General features: G+C 39.2%; 1 protein-coding gene across 6 annotated transcripts; it reads left to right on the plus strand.

The window, feature by feature from the left end:
* Window positions 1–270: 270 nt before the first annotated feature.
* On the plus strand, window positions 271–19,096 carry myrf (myelin regulatory factor). 6 transcript variants are annotated; one of them, XM_067502983.1, is made up of 27 exons: window positions 274–1,428; window positions 8,057–8,147; window positions 8,259–8,540; window positions 9,060–9,121; window positions 9,688–9,910; window positions 10,044–10,123; window positions 10,312–10,426; window positions 11,221–11,416; window positions 11,505–11,581; window positions 12,020–12,130; window positions 12,229–12,334; window positions 13,017–13,217; window positions 13,484–13,592; window positions 13,795–13,904; window positions 13,978–14,138; window positions 14,232–14,304; window positions 14,394–14,479; window positions 14,599–14,667; window positions 14,759–14,842; window positions 15,055–15,122; window positions 15,256–15,330; window positions 15,405–15,632; window positions 15,806–15,899; window positions 16,114–16,176; window positions 16,609–16,714; window positions 16,863–16,937; window positions 17,072–19,096. In XM_067502983.1, exons 1-27 carry the CDS (start codon window positions 1,383–1,385, stop codon window positions 17,150–17,152), a joined length of 3,072 nt encoding a protein of 1,023 aa, XP_067359084.1. In that variant the 5' UTR covers window positions 274–1,382; the 3' UTR covers window positions 17,153–19,096. The 6 variants fall into 6 exon arrangements, with proteins under 6 accessions (XP_067359086.1, XP_067359084.1, XP_067359080.1 ...); XM_067502979.1 differs by having other exon boundaries at window positions 275–1,428; window positions 10,044–10,144; XM_067502980.1 differs by having other exon boundaries at window positions 276–1,428; window positions 10,044–10,144; window positions 14,397–14,479.
* The last annotated feature ends 152 nt before the right edge of the window (window positions 19,097–19,248 follow it).

Raw genomic sequence — 19,248 nt, forward strand, 5'->3', positions numbered from 1 at the left:
AGCTGAGGGGTGGAGGGGTGGAGAGGGAGATGCTCCAGCTGTGGGGGAACAAGACAACACAACAGCATCTCACATGTGGGTGAGGGGGGGTTTGGGTGTCCAGGCTGCGGGGGCTGCACACAGTGGCATTGTTATAAGGGGGTGGTGGGATGCAGCTGATAAGGTTGGGAGAAATGGATCATTCCTTCAAACCCTCCCCCTGGGAAGGCTTGACACAAAACACTCCTGTTCCTGTGTGGTTGTCCAAACTGGAGGGGTTCAAAAAGGCTCCACAGAAGTTTTTAAATCACACATTTTACCATAGCTTAAGGTTATTCATATGTATATTACTCAAATACAACATATTTAGTTTCTGAATCGTACATCATGTACCTTCAGGAAGACCTGAGGACTAGTCCCTCTAATGTATACAAGTGAGGGAACTAAAAATAAGTTCCATCGATTATATATTCATTATTTCATTTAATTTTTTGTACATAAAATATTAAAAAATAAACTGGGGGGTTAACACATTACATTTGCTAACATGTATGGCAAAAACAAAAACAAAGTCTTTTATTAGAGAAGCTGGAATGAAGAGAGATATTTGTCTATGATCGAACAAACAGTCGATTAAACGCCGCTCCTTTTTCATTGGGGTAAATAAGATGCTTGAAGCATAAAATTAAAGACCAGCTTATTTTAATCCGGCTGGTTGCCACAAACAAACGAACTTTATAAGCTTTTTACTTTGTATTTCATTTTTTGATCTGGGGATGTTTGCAGCAGCCTGCATGGCGCACATCCCTCACCTGCCTCAGCTACTCTCCTCCGACTCTGTGTTGCGCACATCCTGTCAGCGCGTGAGAGACAAAGGACAGAGAAAATTAAGTTGAGGGGCTCGGGCGTCACGTTTAAACAACTTTTACGCATCCTTTTTTCAATTTTTTTCTCGCTTTGTATATTTTTCCACCGCTTTGACTATTTTGACACTGGCAGACGTTTTTGAGAACGTTATTTAAGGTTATTGTGCCATTATTGGTTGCTGAAGTGAAGGTGCGCCAAAAGGGATTCCTTTACTTGTTGAAATCTTAAGGGGAAAAAAAGAAGAAAAAAAAAAGGAAAACACCTGAGCTCATCGTTTTAAATGTACAACTTGAACAGCACCGCGGCGTCAGTGGATGCGTTTGGCCATTAGGGAGGAAAACCCAGAGCCAAGCTGCTGATCAGGAGAGAGAAGTTCTCCCCAAGACGCGTTGGATTTATGTGCACTAAAACAAGAAGAAGTCACAACAAATACCATCTGGGTTCCGTGATGAATATGTGAAGGTTTCCCCGATCCGAATTGATTTGGTTCGGACAAGGGGAGACTTTAATGGATTTTTTATGTGGGACCCGCTAGGATGGACGTGGAAGGTGAAACAGAAGCGTTACAGAGATTTTTTGAAGGTAAGAATTCCGGTTTATTATTCATATAGGCTCTCTGACAAATAACTGTTGTTTATGTAGTCTGTCTGTGGTACGGACAGTTTAAACTGGACTGAAGAAAACTGGCATTTGGAATTTTTGTTTTTTGAATAAACTTAAAAAAAAAACTTAGGAAAAATAATTTTCTAAATAATTTTCAAATCCGAATGCAGCCTATTTGTCAGTTCCAGCTTGTGAATTGTACATGTTGTACATTATAGCTTCAAGCCTTCAAACTGCAATGATGCACCACATGTGACAGGTGGCTAAAGAACTTGTTGCCCGTAGGTGAAAGTTTCCCAAATATCGTTTTCACTACACTCTGTTTGGTAGATTTCATGTGGATATTAAAAACTAAAACTGCACGAAGGCAGGAGGTGAACGAGTGCTGGTGATAGGTAACAGATCGAGTCAAACGGGCGATCCTAAGAAAAAAACGAGGTGGAGGAGGGTGGGGTTGAGGGTTAGAAGGGTGTAGGAATTCAAGTTAAGATAAATGGTGTGTTTTGCAAGGGTAGTGTGGTACAACGTGTGTGTTAGAGACAGACATGAGCAATGTGACTTCTGCCAACACTGTCGTGGGAAATAGAACAAAACTCAGTTTTAGAAAGCAGTCATTTGCAATTGTTGATTATAATATAATGTTTTTCATTTATTATCATGTTTATGTCCGTTTATATTGATATGAAAAGATTTGGTTGATTTCTTGCTAATTTACTAAAATTCACTTTACTGCAACGTACAACAGAAATCAAATTTTAATTAATAACTTAATGTCAAGTGTTTCAGTAGAAGTCACGTGCACATAAGCGAAAACTGTGGTATAATGAGTTATCAGTACAGTGACCTAACACTTAATTGTAGTTTACACATAGTGTTGACTTAAATATACACAGCCATCCATGGCTGTCAGAGGTTCCTTGCCATTATGACAAGAATTTAGTGTGTTTACATTCTTCCTTTGGGAGTAGGAGAGATGTTCTTACTTTGGCTTTATTTCAGCCACTCTTGCTTGGATTAAAATGTCAACTTGTCCACTAGAATTATACAGACTGTGGATGTCTTGTTTTTTTTCTCATTTGACACTTTTCCCTTTGTTCTTAAATACCTCCATTGACATTAAACTATTCTTTTTATGTATAATAAGTCAGTAAGTGTCTATGGTCACCTTGCCCTCTACCTGAAAGACTCACTGCTCTTTAATGGATTTCAGCAGTGGTTAACTGTGTTTTAATAGGATTAGTGAAATATGTATACATTCACACTAATGCACAGTGTGCATTCCTGGCATAGCCCCAGTGGCTGTTAAAACACAATGAGGTGAGACTGGTGTTTCTTCTCGGGAATTCGCTCTCTCCGTCTCCATTAGAGTGACAGTGAGCAGACACAGTGAGGAGGTGAGATAGTGCAGACTCAGGGTGAAGAAACACTGGCCTGTTGAGAGAAACGCAGCGAAACCTCTGTAAGACTTGACCTTCTTCTCTCTGAATCAGAAAACAAACAGTCTAACAGGATTATCGCAAGTGTTGCTGTATTGTTGTGTTATTTCAACTGAATTCAAGCAAACAGTGAAACCATAATATTTGTACCACTTAACAAGTGAACCAGTCAATTTATTTAAAGGATTGGTTCACTGGATAGGTGAAAAATTGGATTTCATCATTATGCTATATGAAAGGTCACAGGACTACCAAAGTCAGGTTGACCCTTTGGACACCAAAAATATCTGTAGAGAATTTTATGGCAACCCATGAAATATTTGTTTAGGATGATTTACGTATAGAAAGCCCTTCAAATTAAAATCAAAGCATGTATTTCTGTACATGAAATCAAACCTGGGACACATTCATGTCCCAGTCATCTGAATGTGAACGTGGGATAATCATGTTCTTACTTTAAAAGATGATCTCATCAAAATGCCTTGGAAGTCTCACTGTACTCCCACAGTGGTCGTGAATCACGGATGAGAAGGCCATCTTGCAAAAGCTGTGTAAAACCCACAAAACGTTTGGATGGTTCTTCTGATTTATAGAGTTAACAGTCATTAGTGGTTAGACGAATGTATTGTTTTTAAGCAGCCGGGCTTACGGAGCTTATGAGCAGGTTATATGTTTCATTGTTGTGCTTCCCTCCCATCACTTCTAACTGCAAACTGTGTGATCCTGAGCCAGTGATTGTTGTTCATGGGTGAACTGCACACTGCAGGACTGAGCACCTTTTGTGTTAACATTTGTGTGCAATAAGTTAGAGGCTGTTGTGAACAAAGGGTGCACAGAATAGGACTGTTATTGGATATTCTGAATTTAATTTCGCACTGCTACAGTAAACTCTCCTGCTTTTTCTTCTTCTCCTTCCTTCTTCTCTTCATTGCGTTGCTCCGTAACGTTTACAGCTGAACTTCAAATCCAACCTCATATTTGCAGTGGGTTTTTTTGGTCAGTCTCATCCTGTGTCCCAGTCCCAGCCTTGTCACTCCTGTAATCTCCTGAGCCAGGTCCACCGGTGTGGCCAGTGCTTGTGTGCGACAAGGTCTGTGTGTGGTAGCCTGGTACAGCCCTTTCTCATGACTGGGGGAATAATCCTCATTATAATACTCTCGGAGCCTTTCTCACAGTCACACATAAACAATATGGTTTCGCACATAGGCACGCACACACACATACACACACACACACACGCACACACACTTGTTACTCCTGATCTGTGACTCTCAGGTCTGCAGAAGAAAGTCTTTCAGCTTGAGGGGGAAAACATGTAAAAATAGAGAGGAATTGTTCTTCTCATCTTCTTTTTCAGGTGCTTTCATCTCAAGGACATCAACATGCTTTGGCTACGCGCAGGTACTCTGCAGCTCTTTCCGCTACGCTTCTCTCTAAATGTGATTTGTCCCGACCTGATGAGGGGCTTTCTGTTCCTATTAACTTCTCGTTTTTTTTGTGTCATGCTCTTCACTCTGTCTTCTAAACAAATGGAGAAGATCTGTTGCTCTAAGGTCAAATGTCTAATACTTCCGTCTACTTCCGACACATTTCCTTTCACAATTTACAATCCGTGTCTATTTGTGTATCTGTGTCAGAATACAAACAATCCATGTGTGTGCAGACTGTCCAGCAACTTCTAGAACAGCTGTGGTTGATTATTTGCTTTTGTTCAAAAAACCTTAAAATCAGACTAAATTATCAACAAAAATGTATTGGATATTAACGGGTGGGAACTGGTTATTTACTGTAGACAACCATTAAATAATATGTTGACAATTCTACCAGCTGTTTAAATTATATTTGCAGTGTCTAATTTGATCTTAGAAAATATGTCCTCATTCTTTACAGTATTTCTGTCTACATGTTGTGGGTGCAGTCAGGTTTCTTCTGGTCTATCTGATAATCAGATGGACTTTGTTCCACCTTTGAAAGTGTTTAATTATTAACACTCACATGATGCATAGAAATCATAGGGTGAAAAAAATCACCAAAAAATTGATATTAAGAAGACCTAGAAAGAACTGATCTTTTATGTGCTTTTTAAATCCATTATTTGCCCGACAGTGGCATCATAATATTTTTGTTAAGTTCCAAAATAGAAAATGTTGGACAATAACTTATTATTCTTTAAAAACACTGACAGAAAAGGAAAAGCTGTACATTTGATTGAATTATATAAGTCAGAATGGGCACTCACACACTTAGCCCTTTGTTTGTGTTCATTTTAGATTATTACTTTGCTGACAACCCAGGCATTGAAATGGTGGCATAACACACACTCACACAATCACACACACACACACACACACACACACACACACATGCGTATGCTAGCACGCATACGCGTACACACTCTCTCAAAAGGCCAGTCTGTATCAAAGTTGGATTGACAATCATTTCACTGTTGCTTGTTAAACACAGCTGGAGAAAGAAAAGCATAGAGGACAGAAATGTATACATCCAGTTCAGAGCAATTTAAACTTAACTGAGTCAGTTTTTAGCTACTTAACTTTTTTTTACTGTAATGAACCAGCTTTAACTGTAACATCTTCCTTCATTAAAAATGAAACATGTCAATGCTCTTGCTTGTACTGTAGATTGATTGTTACAAATGTGTTAAGGCATTGAGAAAAGAGGAAACATAATAACCAGTTCTTTGTAAAAGCATTCATCAGCAACAAACATCCAGAAGACTTATTGTAAAACCAGTGAAACACAGGCAGTGTGGTGGCTTTTCTGTTGTTCTGGCCACAATCTTCATGCCAGAGCTGCAGTACTGAAGAGACTAATTTAATGTTGATGTTGTCTTTTTTGAATCCGACATGGAATACGTCTCAACCAAGTCCACATAAAACTCATTAGTTTTTTCCTGTGATTTTCACAGTGAAGTTTGACATTTGCTTTGTCTTAGCTTTCAGCATCGAATCAGCATCCACACAGTGATCTTCTTAGTTAGCAGTGCTTCATTTGTACTTGTGTAAGTTAGATGTCTGTATTATAATTTACCATGGGATATAATAAACAACTGATTCAATACATTGGGCCACAGGGAGGTGTATAGTACAGTTGTTGCCGCAGAAACACCAGCATCTGAAACATTTCCTCATAATATTCGAGGTTCACAATTGTTGAGTATGTCTGTCATTTCCAGTAGTATTCTTAAGCCAAAAATGGGTTGATGTATTCATATAGCCCAAATCACACAATTGCTTTATAGAACATAAGCACATCTACTGTATAATGGGAGATATACTGTGTTTTACTTTACCAAGTCTTTTTCTTTTTATGCCTACACCCACAGTTTTCACATTTTTAACCCGTGGATGGTCTTGAGTGAACTGGTTTAGTGTAGCAAACAACAAAGAACAACTTGTGTTTTCCTCTTGAATGAGGACTTCAATTTTGATCTAGATCTTGAACTTATCCCATACTTGACTTGAACTCCACTTTGCTTGGTCTTTGGGCTTCTCCTGAAAAAGAAGATTGTCTTGACTGAAACCATTTTCTTTCCCTTTCTCTTCAGTTTCCTTGGAGCTTCATCCCTCTATGCCATCTTTGCACATCAACCTTGTATAACGTCTTTCTTGGCCCCACTTTTCTCAAACTCCATCTATTTATCCCCCCCCCTCATTTTCCATCTCTCTATTTTTCGTTATCAGGCCTGCCAGCTTAAATTTACTGCCTTTCTGGGTGGGGCGCACATCTGGATCTTATTTAAGTGTAACCATCCTGCTTTTCTCCCTTTGCACTGGCATCTATTAAGAGACATCATCCATCTGTTTCTATCCAGCGAAGAAAGTCAGTGTAAACACTCTAGTTTTCTAAAGAAATATGGTGGTGTGGGGGTTTGTAATGGTGAGCGTTAGAGTTTGGACTGGTGCTAAAGTGATTTGTTAGAGACAAGTAATTAGTTTTTTTCAGTTTAACGATGTTGATGTTTGTGCTGCTTTACATAGTCAACTCTAGGCTTAATTGGGAAAAACACATATAATTATCCAGATAATACAGTCAATAAAATTGATTGTGGTGAAGGCCGCGATGTGTGGAGAGGGTTTGGAGAGGAACATTGACAATAATAATAACAAGTGACATTTCTGAAGCATTGATGTAAGTCAAAAAGGAGGGAAACAATTTTTCTAATGCTAGCAGAAAAATTCCTTGCATTCCCAACTGAGTAGCTGCTTAATCTATCAGAGAAAGTGTGTGTGTGTGTGTGCGTGCGTGTGTGTTGTGTGTGTGTGTGATAGAGACAGAGAGAGAGAGATTGGGGTTGCCTGCCCACCACCCTGCTCCCCCTCTCTTCTACCACTCTGTCTACAGCATCTGTGTTTAAGCACAACTAATGGCTTTAAAGAAAAGTATCTCTTTCTCGCAAGTGAGATTGTTCTTTGTGTTCAACAGGTTTTACATAAGGAACATTTCGTTTATTTAAACATGCATAAGAAAGTGCTTGTTCCACGTGTTGGTGTTTTAAAGATTAAGTGGGGTCATGTGGTTTGGATTTGTGTGGCTTGGGCTGAAATGGGTGAAAATGAGCCTGTGGTGAAGTAAGGTGAGGATTAGGAAATTATAAAATTACCTTTATATGAGTAACTGTTCTATCATTAAGAAAACTATGGGTTGTTGTTTTTTGTTTGTTTGTTTGTTTGTTTTTTATGGCCAAAGTGACGATTTAATAAAGTGTCGTTAATCTTCATCATAGATGGAAATTGCAAAGAACAAAGACAGTGTGGATACACGTAGCTAAGTGGGGCGTTTCCAGTAAATAGATGTAAGCGTGTAGATGCACTGACTAATAATTATGTGATGCAGACGATCAACAGACAGATGGTCGTTTTCAAATTCATCGTAAGCCAATCAGAGCTTTGCTTTTCAGTTCAGCAGAAGATAATGCCCTTTTCTGAAATAAATGCATAAATACATATCTTTTGAATACACAGTTAGAATCTGTGACTAATACAACTGAGCTCATATATTATTAAATGCTGTAATCTCACAGGGATTTATTACAACACAAAGTTGTGTTGAAACTAGAGCTCTTGTGAGGGTGCGTGGAGGTGATGAAAGATTCCTGTTACTGATTCCCAGATGCTCTCCATCCCGACCCCCCACCCCCGCCATCACCACAGGTCATGATATTACCAGTTCTTTGGAGCCACCGAACATCGACACCAGTATCCTGGAAGAGTACATCACCAAGGAGGACGATAGCACTGACATGTCAGTAGGGACTCTACACCAACCTGGCAACGTCAAAACAACATGCATCAACTAAATGTTTTTCGTGATAAGGCTAATCCCCTTTTTTCTTCTTCTCTTTCTTTCTCCCAGCTGCTTCTCAGAGGTCCACAGCACCCCAGGACCAAATTATTCAGCTCCCCAGGCAGGAGTGTCCTCCTCTGGGGGCCTGGTGTGTGGTGTGAGCCCCCCTATTTCACTACGTCAAGGAGCCCCCCACCCTGGGCCCCATAATTGTCAGAACGCATACACTCAGGGTCCATCCCTGGGCCTCCGACACAACTACTCCTGTGTGGGCCAGCAGCAACACCAACAACACCAGCAGCAGCAGCAAGGTCACGTCAAGCCTGAGCACAGGGGCCACTACGCTCCAGGGTGAGCTCAATATCACACAGATAGATGGTTGTAGGGTACGAGAAGAGAGAAATACGGCATTTGTTGATATTTATTAATGTTGAAGAAATGTTTAAGTTGCTGCTGGCAACTAACATTTAAACATGAAATCAGTCAGAAGTTGCAGCTGATGCAACAAACTGTACATCTTTAAAACAAAGCTATTTGTTTTAAAGATGCAATGAAACCGGTCACACAGCCCACTACAGAGCCATTATCCAATCAACATTTGATTAAGCTTCATTTGTACAAATAAAGCTTTAGTTGGTCAAGAGGGGGAGGGAGACTGATAACAGGCAGAAAGAGAGAGTCAAATTACATCTTGCAAAAAAAATAAAAAATCTTGACGCACAGTCCTTCTCCATGAAATATGATGGCAGTTTAGAAAAATGTTTCACGGAGGTTTGCCAACTTCAAGCTTGGTATAATTTCAAAGGCTTCTACGATTCTCATGTTTGTGTACTTGTTAATGTAACCTTTACTGCATTCCATTTTTTTTAGGACACTTCCTGAATCTCCCCCAGACTCCAGCTCAGAGCCGTACTCTCCTCAGCAGGTGAATGGTAAGTAACACGTTTTTGTCCTCTGCTAGTGTTATATTATAATTATTTTTCTATAGAATGCACTCAGCCCCTGAGTAAGAGGAAGCCACTGAAAGCATTCAGGTTGTATGTGGGTCACAGCAACTTCTCTGCTTGAGTCAATATCTGCTACTCATCACTTCTTTGTGTTTGAACAGGGCAAAAAGGTGAGGAGTGCTTCAAGTTCAAGGCAAATAAATCAATGAATTAAAGGCAGTGTTACTCTGGGATTTATTATTCTACAGTTTAGATGCAATTCATAATTTATTTCATAGTTTTAATGAAAAAAATATTAAAGCCAGTCTTATTTGACAAAGAATGAACCCATTCTACATAGAAGGTGAACAACAACACTACTCAAAGTCATTATGTACTTCTTAACACTTACACACCTGTGTTAGCCCATTAGTAATAAGGTGTGGAATGGTGTTATCTGATGGGCGTCCATCCAGTTTGAAACAATGGAAAACACCTTTAGCCAAGGTTGAGAAAAGAAGAATAAACTGGTGAGAAAGAAACCGATGCTTCATACCTGTCATCTCTCATAGATCCTCACTTGATCCGGACCATGACACCTGAGAACATGTGTCACATGACGCCAACGCCACCCCTCCCACCACACGGGCACTATCCCAGCATGCATCGAGACTTGTACATGAAGGCTGAGCCCATGATATCACAGTATCCTATGGGACCAGCCACAAGTGGAAGTGGGGACATGCAGCAGACGCAGATGCTCCATCAACTACTGCAGCACCCTCAGGGGCAAGAGTGAGTCAAGGAAACATATAGGAGGCATTGAAGAGGGATGGAGGGATGTGGGGTCCAGTTTGAATAGAACCAATGATGCAAATTAGTAGCAATATAATATAATATATACAACTTTTCCCATTTGTCCACACAGCGGCATCCCTGTCCACCAGGCCAAGAAGAGGAAACACTCTGACTCTCCCAACAGTACAGTCAATTCCCAAATCCTCACAGGTATCATCAAACAAGAACCAGGTAGGCAGGCATCTTTCTTCTCTTCCTCACCTCCTCTACCTCACGCTCATCTGCTCCAGTCTAACCTTTAACTCGCAAACAGATAAAGACTTACAGAACAGTTGTGAAAATTTCTAAAATGCTTCGACCTTACCTTAATTGCTGGTATTTTAAACTGTTTGTCGCAGGTTTAATGCAGGATGCAGAGAACACCTACTTGGACCCAAACTATCAGTGCATTAAGTGGCAACCTCACCAGCAAAACAAGTGGACACCACTATATGATGCAAACTGCAAAGAGCTGTGCGTGGAATTTATTTTGGCATATGTGTAGTTATTGAGGTCTTTGTTCTGAAAGAGTCAAAAATAAAAACAGTTCTAATTGCTTAAGTGCATAATTCATCCAAGTATATAGCGGGAGTGGCAAAGAAATAGACACTTTGGAGAGGTCTACAAATTCCTCAGAGGTGAGCTGTGCGGGGGAGTGTATAAGCGCAGGGTTTCGGCTTAGAGAGGCAACATGAGGAGGGGGTAAAGGGAAAAATTAGTGTACACCTACTTGTGCTTTTGCAACGCCAAAATAGAAAAAAGTAAAGATAGGGAGTAAGGTTAAAATGAACTCGCAAGGCTTTTTGAGATATGTTATCAAAACCACCTGGTTGCCCATCACAAATTTTAGTTCACCACACCTACATAAAAAGAACAGCAGGTTTTCATTTATTTGGATTTAGATTAAACTCTTAGTCAGTATAGCCAAGAAAAGACTGAGGGCCAGGGGCCAGCGGGGACTCGTGCACAGATTTCTAATGTAGATTTTATGATGCCACTGATTTACAATTAGCAATGCCAATGAATAATAAAATATGTTACTAACATTACAAAACTACAATTTTCAGTTTTATTTTTAAGTAAAACACCTACATTATACATCTCTAAGAACACGAACAAGACCCTGTAATACCCTATAATAAAGTTTCCTTCTGGTTATAAAAATAAAAATTAAAACTCGTTATGTTACGATTTGCTCATAACAAATACTAGCCCCCATATGTTTCCTTGTCACATTATTCACAGCCCCAATCTTTTTCCTTTTTTAGTCCGATGCCAACCTACCGTGTTGATGCTGACAAAGGCTTCAACTTCTCCTTGGCTGATGATGCTTTTGTTTGCCAGAAGAAGAACCATTTCCAGGTCACAGTATACATAGGCATGCTGGGCGACCCCAAGTACATCAAGACAAGTGACGGCCTTCAGCCCATTGACTGCTTCTATCTGAAACTCAACGGAGTGAAGGTGAGCAAAGGCAACATGGAGAACGTGATAGTGTGACAGGAGATGGTATGTTGTAGAGTAATTGTAGAATATGCTATTCTTTTTATAGGTGGAGGCCATGAACCAGTCCATCAGTGTGGAGCAGTCGCAGTCTGATCGCAGCAAGAGACCCTTCAAGCCAGTGCTGTGAGTCTGATTTAAAGCAATAGTCAGGTTCCCATATAAACAATTAAACAGTTTTTTGCTAATTGAAACATTCCTCCATCCCTCTAATTCATAAATCAATTTAAATAATCTATTATTTTCAATGTTAAGGATGAGCAGCAAAATCCACAGTCCTAAGTTTTTGCAACAACAAGTTTAGAGGTTAGTTCACTGTTTCCCTGTGCAGTGTCTGTGTTGAAGTAACATGTGTATTTACTTAATTTACTCAGACTAACTCAGACTGTCCTACATGGATTTCACATAGAGATGACTAGAAATTGCAACAAATATAAACTGTTTCAATGTTTGTATGAGGACCTGTTAAACAAAATTACAAGCATATTCTTTATTTGAAGGACAGCCACTATAGAGCATTCTCAGGGGATGTTTTTATATAATGTCTTTGCAATTTTCTCCCAGTGTCACCCTGCCCTCAGAGCAGGTCACAAAAGTGACAGTGGGGCGGCTCCATTTTAGCGAGACCACAGCGAATAATATGAGGAAGAAGGGCAAACCAAATCCCGACCAGAGGTAAAACACGTCATCACATTTAAATGTAAAACAGACACAGTTTGGTCACAATAAAGCTCCAGTGATCACATTTTCTTGTGATGCCTTTGTCCTCGCAGGTATTTCATGCTGGTGGTGGCTTTGCATGCTCAGTCCCACAGTCAGAGCTACACTGTGGCTGCCCAGGTGTCTGAGAGGATCATCGTCAGGGTAACGTCTGGCCATGTCTGTCTGCCTCCTACAACAATCATATGCCTTGTTAAAATGACACCTTGGTCTACTGTACACAACTTTCCTCTTTACTTCAAAATCACTGTGTATATTTCTGATTTATTTGTTTTTCTTTGTATCAATGAATTTCTCAGACAATTCCGTCATTTAAATATATTTAAGGCGAATAAGGAGGATTCAATATGTAGTTATCATTACATGGTTTTCACAGGACAATGATGGTATGTTCTGATCTTTTAAGGCTTATGTTAATGGAAAGTTTCAAATTTTTAAAAATGTGCCTATTTCCTTTCTTGCCTAATTATGTAGTAAATTTGCAGCCAGAAGTAGTGGATTTATAGCTCAGCTTAGCAAAAAGACTTGAAACAGCAAGTCTGTTCTTGTCCATTAAAACAAATAAATAAAAGTGAAAAATTGGTTGTCGTCTTTTTACATGTGTTGTGAAAACCATTACATAAATTACTGGTGTCTATGCTTGCGATCTTATATCAAGACAACCAAAATAGTGGTATCACTCGTTCAATCAATTACTCAGCAAGAAAGCAAATATACATATTTCCCAAAACGATTCTTTGAAGAATATTGCAATATTTTTATCTCTTTTTAGTATACAATTCCTAAATATCTGAACCACAGTTTCTCTCTGCACCTTTTTCTTTGTTTCTCTGTCTCATAGGCGTCCAACCCAGGCCAGTTTGAAAGTGACAATGAGGTTTTGTGGCAGCGTGGCCAACTGCCAGATTCAGTCTACCACCACGGCAGAGTCGGCATTAACACTGACCGGCCGGACGAGTCTCTTGTTGTGCATGGCAACCTGAAGGTCATGGGCTCCCTGGTACACCCGTCTGACATCAGGGCCAAAGAAAATGTCCAGGAGGTCAGGATTACACTCTGTGTGTATGTATGTGTGTGTGTGTTTGTGCATGTTTCCAAACTGTCAGTGTGTCTTTGTGTGCCTCATGTCGTTGTCATCATAACTCATGTCACACAAAGGCCCAAACTCAACACAGTTCCCTGACTGTGCAGTTTAACTTGACTTTGGTCTCTACATTATACTCGGTCCAAGCATTTGCATCTGCAACGCGAACGCTGTGTTGTCATACCATCTGCATGGGGTGTCATTGTCACTCTGCCTGTGTGTAGGTCGACACCACAGACAATTTGAAACGGATTTCTCAGATGAGGCTGGTCCATTATCATTACAAACCTGAGTTTGCTGCCACCGTGGGCATAGAGAACACTGCAGAGACTGGTAACAACCTCATAAATAACCTGAGTTCAGATTTAAATGTTTAGTTCCATCATCACACTCCTTTGTACACTTTATATCATGCTATCATCTTATTGTCATATTTAATCTTTGTTTTGCTGTTTGTGCATCATTATGCAAGTGTTTCCTGCTCAGTGTCAAGCTTTTGCTCCTCTTTTTCCTCACTTATTGTATCCTCGTGCAGGAGTGATCGCTCAAGAAGTCCAGCAAATATTGCCTGAAGCAGTGAAAGAGGGGGGTGATGTGGTGTGCTCCAATGGAGAAACTATTCCCAAACTGTTAGTTGTCAACAAGGTACCAAACAAACACATGCACACTGTGCAGACAGGCATTTCTTGCACACACACTAACAGCTCTAATTTTAAAGGAGCGTATCTTCATGGAGAACGTGGGGGCAGTGAAGGAGCTGTGTAAGCTGACAGACAACCTGGAGACTCGTATAGACGAATTGGAGCGCTGGAGCCGCAAACTGGCCAAGCTGCGTCGTCTTGACAGCATGAAGAGCACAGTGAGTGGAGGCACTGTCAGGTAAGTGCAAGAAGCATTCACCACACTGACAGAGAGCATCCAGTATGAGTAGAAAGTAATTAACAACTACTGTTTAAATTATTGTCCATTTAGTCAATCGGGGAGTTATTTTAGCAGGACAGGAAGTGGTCCGCTTAAGAAGAAAACAGTCAAACCTGGGAGTAAGGTCTGTGGTGCAGTTGAAAAGGACTTACAATTTTCTGAATAGCAGAATGGACGGCCCTTAATGTGCGTTATCTGTTGCTCTTTAAATAGCAGAATCCGCCCCAGGATCCAGGCTGCATCAGTCAGAGGTTCATGCAGGGAACCATCCTCGCATTGGTCATTGTCATGGCCTTCAGGTTAGGACATGTATTTGGGACATGTGTTTGTAGAGGGAGGGGAGGCACAACAAGAGACCTGCCACATCTGTGTACAGCAATGACATAATGATGATGTAATGGATCTTTGTCCCCTACAGTGTTATTTCCATGTCTGTCCTTTATGTCCTGACTCTTCATCACAGAGGAGAAATTTCAGAAAGAGATGGGTATGTGTTTTCTGCTTTATGAAGAAAAAGATAAATTTTCCACTTCTCTTCTTTAACACCTCCTAATTATCTCTGTCCCTGCCTTCTGTAGCTATGTTCCTTCCTGTGTTTTCTACATATCTTGGATGCCCATCTTCACTGCCACTGTATCTTTCTGTCCACCTGTCTGCCCATGGTACGCTTTCAATATCTATCTTTCCTGCAACTTTCATTTTCAGAGCTACTCTTTCAGCCTTATTTGATTGCTTAGCTGGGTGTTTCTCTTGACCTGTCTGAAAAGACATCGTGAGTCATGTGTCTAAAATCCTTAGCTTTTAAGTATATGATTATTTTGACTAAAGCATGCTCTTGACCTGCTATACCTGCTGTGTTAACTGATTGGTGCAGGTCCAGAGCTGCCCTGGGAGCCTCACATGACATTGCATATACCCCACTGTCCCCCACCCCTGCACCTGGTGAGTCGAGTTCCTGACCATATCACTTAGGATAAAATCAAAAGACAGGTTTGATCCTCTCTTTGGGGATTTTTTTTTAACTTTAAGCCAATCCACTATTCGACTGATAATTTTCTCTTTGTCTTTCCTGCAGCTTGCTGTTCAACCACAACCGCATACAACCAATCAGCTACGGTTCTAACATTGACTAACAACCAGTCAACCACTGGTAAGATGTAACTATGAAAAACAATCCAGTTTTTTATTTGTCTTCAGTGCGGACTAATTATCTTCCTTCTTTAGATTTAGGCAGCGCATTTCCCACACCTGGCACTACAAATAAGAAACCAAAATCCAGACTACTGGACAAGGATTTCCACAGTAGAAACCGACTAAGTCACACCTCATCACCTTTGTACTTTGCCAAATCCAAACGGCCTCCCCCAACAGACTTGGATGGGGTGGGAGCTACCAACCGTTTGCCTGGGACTCATTCAGTGCCACGTAGACAACGCAGCCTACACACAAAGGGTAAATCCACAAACATAGCCCAGACAGTATACTTTCTTCACACACGTAATATGCAGTATGCAAACACGGTAAAGCCACTTGTTTGACAACAGCAAACAAAGCTTGTCTACATACTGTAGAAAGGAATGTTGTGAGCATGGTTGCATGTAATGCAGCTTCTCTTACTTTTACAGGAGGAAGGTCAGCTCCCTTCCTGACTAGTCTTCATATTGTGGAGACAAACCAGGAGATCACAGCACAACGTTGTGCAACACCCAAGAACTGCAGGTATTATACTTACTTACTGCTGTTGAAGAGATTAATGAGAGATTTCAAAAAGAAGATAAAGTGTCTAACTACAAGCACTGTACAGTACAGTGTAGCATCTCTGGAATGCTACTGGAGGGTCGAACGCTATTTTCGCTCAAGATCTTCCCTGAAAGTTACATTTTAAATTCAGATGTATGTATGCTGATGCTACTTTTTTATATGTTGTGTTTAGCTACACAGTATCACTTCATGGAATAAGAAATTCCTCCATCTCACAAATCACTTTTCACATGACGTAAGTATACAAGCATCTCACTATCTGCATAGCTCCCCATGCACATTGTTGACTCTATATTTTACATGTATGTTTATTCACAATACTTTCCAAGGAAGTTTCCGAAAAGAACAGTCTCATTTAACATTGCTCAGTCTAGAATTGGTAAAGTTCTATTTATCTAATTATAATTATAATTAATTAATTATAATTAAATATTATATTAATTAATTATCTAATTAATCCATTTGTAACTTAAAGTGTGTATTTTCACATACTCTATATGAAGAATAATGCTCTCAGTAATAAATGTACAGGTGTACTTGGTTTGAAGCTGTTCAATGAAACACTGCCACAAATCAATAAATTGTAATACATTTAATTCACAAACAATTACTACAAAATTATTAGAAAATTGTTCAGAAATAACACAGCTATAAAATGTTACTGCAGTTCCACACACAGCTTGTGGGTACAACAGTGTGGGGCCACCAAGGGACGTCTATGCCCTAACCACACACAGGCAGAGCTCTATGGTGATCAAAGAACATCAACAAAGGTATGTCATGATTTAATGAGCAAAATTCTGTTGTTGTCATTTTGTGCTACTAAATTATGTTAATCTAATGTTACAATGTATCAAACGTTAAAATAGAAGTTAATTGCTTGTTTAGTGACTTATAATATTTTTTATGCTAATTACTAAGGGGACTCATCACCTATGGTCAGTGCCTGTGTCGTCTTTCCAGGACATCACCTTTCACTTTCGTGTCTCCCTGAGTGTAAGCAAACACAGCCTCTACAATATGAGCAGGAGTGTAGTTTCTTTGTTTTTATTTTTATTAATTTATTATAGTCCTGGCAGTGAGTGGAACTGATTTATGACAGTTATCTTCACTTGCTTTTTTATTGACAGGGTGAAGTGAGTTGTGCTACAGTGGAGGAAACCTCATCGTACTCTGACTACTATTTTCTCATTCAAAGCAGCTGTGTGTAAGGAGGAAGACAGTGTCCTGGTGCCTTTACAATACAACACATTTCTCCTTTGTATGCTTTTGTGATGGGACAGATTTTGTCTCATTCTTGTACAATATTTTTAAAGAGATTTAATTCAGAACAAACTATATACCATTCACAGTAATCTCATCCACACGTAAAAGGCATCTTTTTCATGATGTTCAATTTGTTTATTTTTTTCTGCCACTAATACTGACAACTGTGTATTTGTCACGGTAACTACTATTGTGTAAATAACATTCATACTTTATTGCTCACTTTATTACTGATCACTTTGTCTTCCATACTAAATATAAGCCATAATTACTATTTAGCAGAATTCAACTTTCTTAATAAATTCCAGGCTAAGATACTGTAGAAAACACTGCATGCATTTTGTTTAGTTATGCAATGCTATGAACATGTATGTACACTGGAACCAGTGTCAACTGAAGATAGTTTTATACACTGGAGAGAAAATCATTGGCTTCTGCTGAAGGCCTCAGTGAATGGTTGCAACTCATAGTGAAGATATACCTCAGTAGTGCACACTGGCAAATCCTGGGGCTCTACAGTGGAACTTTGTGTGTGAGACTGCTGCAGTCGACTAGACTGTCTATTGTCTCTGCATGCAGCAGCTAACTGAGCACTGTACAGAGAAAATTACTGTGCAGTATTTCAATCTCCATCATAACAACAAATTGCTTCATAAAATGTTAAGGGAATAGCAAACAAGTACACACAAATACTTATTGCTGTTTCCTAAATGAAGTCTCCATTTCAGCAGATTCACTGGAAGAAATGTGATAAGACTGAAAAAATAAACAAATAACTGGAAATGAACATGTAGGAACAGCGACAGTCCTTCGCATCTAAAGGTGGAAATGTAACAAGTCCAGCACTGACAATATTTCAGAAACACTGGAATAGCTCACACTGAATTTTGCTAACTGGTCAGAATGCTGGTAAGGCAATAAATGGCATCATTTCTGTAGCATGCCCAATCATTTCTACAAAATAATACATCTCAGCTGCCTTTGAGACTGACCTTTTTTATTTTCCAATGTAATGACTGGATCCTAAGATGAGATGGAGTTGCATTTATATAAGAGCACTGCCGTGATAAAATTGTACATTGTACACTGGACTGTTTCGAGAATTTCTCTGGATTTTGAAAAAAATTCCTAAGAAAATGCAGTGATAACACTTTTGATAAAACTGGATTGTAATATTTTTCTTTCAGTTATCATTTATTGTTTTAAAGGCATGCTTCACTTACTCTTATCACTATGCTTTCATTGCTTTTTCTGTCAAAATGTATTTTTACATCCACATGTCTCTATTCAGAAAGAAAAACATAATGTAAAATCAATATTAAAGGAATATAGGAAAACAGCCATCAGAGAAATGTACATTTATCATAATATGAAAACACTGTACCATGCCTTTAGTATCATTACTATGACAAGTATGAAGTACTTCTTTTAGCTTATTTATAATGCACCAAGTAGCATAATAAAATCACTGTAGCACTTTTTACACTGTACATACTGTGCTTGCTCTATCCTGTGCACCAGACTGGTATCACATATTTTGGCAGATCTGCTTTTCATGTAGCTGTAAAGCTTTATATTGTTCTTACCACTGCTTATTTTTATTTGATGTTTTTTATGATATTGTTTTAGATTATATTTTTTGGATTATCAACAATATATTAACTTTTTGCCATTGGAGCCTAGAAATTATTAATAAGCATCAGAACACATACAAATACCTTTCCAAATTTAGTACTATATCTTAAGAGGATATCGCGTAACAATAAAACTTGAGTACTTTAATGTCACTACTTCTTCTTTTTAGCCCATTTTATTAAAGCTTCTTGTAAGAAAAAAAAATGCTGTAATACAATGAATGCATGCAGTGAATAAATTTGTGATTAAATTTACTTTTGTTTGACTGTCTCACTCCTGTCCACTAAAAATTATTATTAATATTAGTAGTAGTAATAGTAGTATTGGTAGTAGTAGTAATAGTAATAGTAGTAATAATATAGAACTGTTAGTAGTTTTGTACATTAGATGGCAGCACACAATTTCT

Source organism: Channa argus, chromosome 4, assembly GCF_033026475.1.
Source record: "Channa argus isolate prfri chromosome 4, Channa argus male v1.0, whole genome shotgun sequence".
NCBI classification, from domain to species: domain Eukaryota; kingdom Metazoa; phylum Chordata; class Actinopteri; order Anabantiformes; family Channidae; genus Channa; species Channa argus.